The sequence below is a fragment of the Quercus suber genome, unplaced genomic scaffold (genome assembly GCF_002906115.3).
Source record: "Quercus suber isolate HL8 unplaced genomic scaffold, Cork oak 2.0 scaffold_436, whole genome shotgun sequence".
NCBI classification, from domain to species: Eukaryota; Viridiplantae; Streptophyta; class Magnoliopsida; order Fagales; family Fagaceae; genus Quercus; species Quercus suber.
The window spans coordinates 370,593-376,474 of NW_027069887.1; the positions used below are offsets into that span (position 1 = coordinate 370,593).

General features: G+C 32.0%; 1 protein-coding gene across 1 annotated transcript; it reads right to left on the bottom strand.

Annotated features, from left to right (window-relative positions):
• LOC136062648 (uncharacterized) lies at nt 1–1,896 on the bottom strand. The gene is made up of 3 exons (XM_065761970.1): nt 1,648–1,896; nt 1,142–1,495; nt 1–702 (listed from the first exon to the last, which is right to left on the bottom strand). Exons 1-3 carry the CDS (start codon nt 1,855–1,857, stop codon nt 1–3), a joined length of 1,266 nt encoding a protein of 421 aa, XP_065618042.1. The 5' UTR covers nt 1,858–1,896.
• Nucleotides 1,897–5,882: the final 3,986 nt, after the last annotated feature.

Sequence of the window (5,882 nt, forward strand, 5' to 3'; positions counted from 1 at the left end):
TTATCTTCTATGAGGTTTCATATTTTGAAATCGCTGCATGATAGATTCATTATCAATCCTATGAGCTATATCTTTTTCAATGTACACAGTCAAACAATCATTCAACCACTGATCCCCCATTCGATTGCGCAATTCATTCTTGATATATTTCATTGCTGAAAAACTTCTTTCCACTGTTGTAGTCGCAACAGGAAGGGTCAAAACTAACTTCACAAGTAAATATACCAATGGATATATAACATCCTTCTTTGTCTCCACCATCTTTCTAGCAAGGTCCCCAATTCCTTTAAGCTCTAAAAACTCATCATTGGAGCGCATATCAACAATGTAAGTTTGAAGTTGATTATCAAGTGCCAATACATTTGTCTCAGTAAAATCAGATGGATAGAACTTTGCAAGACGAGTCAATTTTTGTATATCAAAAGCCAAAAACGAATCACTTGGATTCAAGCAAGCCATACAAAGTAGCAACTCAGTAGTCACCTCTGAAAAATGATTATTAAGCTCTTGAAGTTGTAGATCTATGACTTCAAAGAATAGATCAACACGATAGTGATGTAAATTTGTAATTTGTGGGGCGTTGTGTTGTGGCCTCACACCAACTACAAATATTTCTTCCATGTTCAAGATAGGAATATCATGCTTGCTACAAAATGTGGATACTTCAGTCAATAGAGCTTCCCATTCATCATCTCTCATCATCTGCAATCGTTGCTTAGACACTCTGACAAGTGTCATAGCATTTACAATATCTTGATTTTTCTTTTACAATGCTATTAACAACTCATTTATGATCCCCAAAATATTTTTCATCAAGTGTAAAGCAAAGGAAAATTCAAAAGATAGAATTAACCTTAAAATAGATCGAGCTTCAACTCTTTGCCCAAAGAGTAGGCTATCCTTTTCAATCATCTCAAGTACATCAACTGTGGAAGTGAACATCAAAATCAAGTTGAGGATTGTCCTATAATGTGATCCCCAATGTGTATCACCAGCACATTTAAGACTTGTCTCATGGTTCAAACCTTGCCCACTTTCAAGTTCACCCAAGTTTAATGCTTCTATAATTTTGGCACTATGCATTTTGTAAAAATTCTCGTCTTTTACAAGAAGCTCCAACAATAGTTACTATTTTACTAACCAAGCTAAAAAATTCAACAATATCAATATGTTTGTTAGCAACAGCAACAAGAGTCAACTGAAGTTGATCAGCAAAGCAATGGACATAAAATGCTGATTTATTCTCCTTAAGAATTAAAGTTTTAAGACCACTGAATTCACCTTGCATGTTACTAGCCCCATCATAACCTTGCCCACAGAGTCTTGATAAACTCAATGCATATTTACTGAATAAAAATTCAATTGCAACTTTTAGATACAAAGCGGAGGTATCTGCTACATGTACAATACCAAGAAATCGCTCTATAACAATTCCCTTTTTGTCCACATAACGCAAAACTACAGCCATTTGTTCTTTTATTGAGATATCACGGGACTCATCAACTAAAATTGAAAAAAACCCACTGCCAAGATCTTCGATGATGGCATTGGTAGTTTTATATGCAACTGCATTCACAATGTCTTTTTGAATATCAGGATGGGTTAGCTTGCTGTTTTTGGATTTTTCTGCAACACTTCATTAATAACATCATTATGATCTGCTAAAAATTGTAGAAGTTCAAGGAAATTTCCTTTATCACTTGAATCATCAGATTCATCATGACCACGAAAAGCTAACCCCCGATGCAAAAGGAATCTTATGCAATCAACTATTGCATTTAATTGAGTCTGATATTCAATTTTATCTTGATTTGACTGCTTAACAAAAACACTTTGAATGTGTTGATTTTGCTTCATTAGATTTTCACCATTCTTAAGAGCTTGGTTATGGGCACTATTAACACCTCCAACATGTAGGTCTAGCTTTTATTTCTTATTCCAACTATTGAATCCTTTGGTCACAAAATTGTCCCCTCTAGATTGCATACCAACATCTTGTCTAAATAGGTAACAATATAAACAATATGCATCATCCTTTTCAATACTATATTCCAACCAACTTTCATATTCTTTAAACTATTTAGGATTAAATCAACCCATAAGTCCACCAATTTTTGTTTAAGGGAAATCGTGTTTATAAGGTTGACATGGGTTTTTTTTTTTTTTTTTTTTGCAAATAATATCTTCTTATTTCATCTCGATCATTAGGATGATAAAATGAAATCTTTTTTCGTAGTCCAGGGTCCGAAGGAAGATTGTTTACATCAACACGACCATACTTAGAAGATGAATCTTGAGTAGAAGATGAATCTTGAGTAAAATCTGCATCTTGGGTAGAAGATGAATCTTGAGTAAGATCTGCATCTTGGGTAGAAGATGAATCTTGTAGCCTACGGGGTCCTTATTACAAATTTATCCATAGTACTAGCAAAAGAACAAAAAATAAACTATAAGTTCATTTGACATTTTTTTTCTAATACAATAAATATATTAATTATTGTTATTAAGTGATTTTTTTGCAATTCTTTAATTTATAAGTTTACAATTCTTTAAATATTTTATATTTATTTGTCTTTAATGTTAATGTATTGACTAAGTCACATAGCTAACAACCACACACAAATCCTAAGTCACATTCAACAAAATTAAAAAACTACTCACAAGCTACAAATTAGTCAAATAGTCAAAGTAATAAGTTATGACTCAACTTTATATCAAACACTTTAGTCACTTACAGCAACTTAGCAACCCTGCAACACCTAATAGTAAAGAAACTTTACTCAATGACTCAGCAACAATAAAACAATAAACTAATAAAGGTAATAAGTTGTAAGTCTTTGACTCTATAACCCATTAACCCCCAAAGGCCCACACATAGTCAGACAAAGTCACACTTTACTTTAAAGACTCAAAACCCAAATTGAGTTCTCAGCAACAAACACCAAAAGTTCAGAACACACGCCACAGCTCCCACACACACAGTCCAAGATTCAAAAACTCAACAAAAAATATCAAAAGATAGGTAACTCCACACATACATACGGTGATTCACTCACAGTGAAAGAAAGAGAGAGCTGAAAACCAGATTAAGCGGTGGCAGAAGGGCCTTCCAAGCGGCGGCAGCAGCGGCAGATTAGGGACAGTCAAGGCCTCAGGCAGCGGCAGATTTGTGTGTGTGATGTAGAGGCAACCTTTTTCCTTTGGGTTTGAAGAGCAAAGAAGAATAATGAGAAATTTTAGAGGTTTGGCAGCAATAAATTCTTAGGTTTTATTTGACCCTTTTTATTTATTTATGATTCTCAAATTTTGATTAATGGGCTTTTTATTTTTGAGATTAAAGACCAAAATTTTTATTTGAACTTATTTTTCTTTCGGGAGTTTAAGTTGGGCTCATGGGGAGGGGGTGCAAATTTGTATTTGCAGGGGGTTCAAAATAAATTTTTTTTTATAAAATATTATATATATATAAATAAAAAAATTTGAGTCAGGGGGTTCATTTGAACCCCCTGGCTATAACGTGCCGCCGCCCCTGAGGATACACTCAAAGTATCCTGCCTCTATTATTTTTCTTATTCTTTCTCCTTTTATTCTCTTATGTTAAAACTTTGCTTTTAGTAAGATACACACATGCAAACAAGAAGGGGAAAAATAGAGAGTCTATTTGAGGACTGCTTGTTGGTATGTACGTGGAAAAGCTCGTTACGCATAGATTTTTTTTTTTTTTTTTTAACTTAAAAAAAGTATAGAAGTTAAAGAATTAATATAAAATAATTGGGTTCAAACTTATAAATTTGTATTTGTGAGTTAAGTACTGTTCCTATCAAAGAAGTTAATACCATATTGGAAGTAGGTTTGATTTGGTTGGGGGAATGAAATTTTTTAATATGGTGAGAGACCACCTCAAATGAGAAGTTTACAAGTACCAATGCATTTTTTCATGATTATCTCGATTATATAAATATATTTTTATTAACATTTATGTATTAATATTTTTAATTGGAGTTCAAATGATCCTTTAAAAAATGTATATATAGACATATATTTAACTTATATAAATTTTTTAGAATCAATTTATATAAATTAATATCGTTTATTTTTTCCCTCTCAAACATTATTTCGTTTTTCTTCTCTTTCCATCACATCTTTCTCAAGTCACAAAAACAAAGTCACATCTCTCTCTCTCTCTCTCTCTCTCTCTCTCTCTCTCTCTCTCAAAAGTATTGCTAAACCGATTTCCAACCCCCAAAAAAAAAAAAAAAAAAACCTATTGCTAAACCCGCGACGCACGTCATCATTCCAATACTTGACTTTGATTTGTCTCTAGATCGTGTTTCACTGTAAGATAGAGGAACTTGACCAAAAATAGAATTTACGTGTTAAATTAAATATATATTTTTTAGAATATTAAATATTTTAACACACACGTAGAGGGAAGAGAAAATTTTAAAGAAACTTTTAAATTAAATACTTAAACGTCAAACTTTAGTGTGTTTAAAAAAAGAAGGAAAGTTTAGTCTAAAAAATTCAACAAAAGAGAACTTGAAAAATAAGAGTGGCGCTACCATGCATGATTGCAACCTCATGGGTCATGGCTATATATTATGCTTATAGCTTATAAGCTTATAAGCATAATATATAACATTATATCCTTACACATTAAATGAATTTTATACGTAATATTTATTTCTTTATTGCCTGAAGCATTTTTACATTTATCTGAGAACCTAGCAGCTACATTCACTATCTTACAACCATAAAGAATTCAGCAAAATAACACACAATTTGCATATTGAAATCACATATATGACATGTCCAAGACTGCTCCAGCATGGAAAAAACAGGTGTAGGCCAACTTTTTTCTTGCTAAACAGGGTGTAGGCCAACTTGTACTAGAGTTTAGCGTGTAGTTTAATTGTACTTGTATCCCTTTCTCACGCAAGAGCCTCTAATTCCACATATATTTTGTCAAAAATCATTTTCAATGCAAGTGGTATGTAGTGATGTTTCCACACGATTCACATGATTTGAAAAATAATAAAAATCATATGGGGTTTTATTGACTTTCTTGGTTCATTGGATGAATGGTTTTTTTTTTTTTTCCATAGACTGAGATATGTTTCTCTTAAGTTAAACAATTAATTAAGTGAATGTTCTCCATGGTTATAAGGAGGAGAGGCTTTTGTGGTATTTCTGATCCTTAAAAGGACTTGCCGAAACATATTTAGTAGCAGTGACAAGTGACAAATACATGACTAAAAACCGTTCTAATATTGTAGTTTTAGGTATGCCAAGTTGGATGCTTGTGATCACATCTCAAGAGTTTTTCATACTTTCCTCGTGGATACGTATTTTATTTTATGGAAACTCTTTTTTCTTTTTCTTTTTTAATATCACATTTGACATAATAGTTATTCTATAAATACAAAATTTTTATAATGAGGTGGTGCAATAGCTGGAGTTCAAATTTTCAGGAGAGACTACTGAATTGGACCAATGTTCATATTGAGTATTTTTAGAAAGATTATGAGTATTTAATTAGCTCAACTATTTACATTTTACGCAATTACACTAGGTATGGGATGCTTTTTTTTTTTTTTTTATAATTTTTTTTCCTTTTTAAAACTTGATGAAGTTGTATTTATTTTATAAAATACTAATCTTTAGTCAACTTCGACAACTGGTGTGTCTATAGTTGCTTTTAAAAATCTATTTTTAGAATTTTTTCTAATAATTTTTTTCTTATTTTCTTTAAGGGTTGCATAAAAAAGAATCACAGGACCAAGCCAACCGCTCGAAACTGACCGAATTTTTTTTTGTGTCGGTCAAATTTCCACCCCTGAAGTCGGTACTACGGTAACAAATTATAAATTTCAAAATTTTTG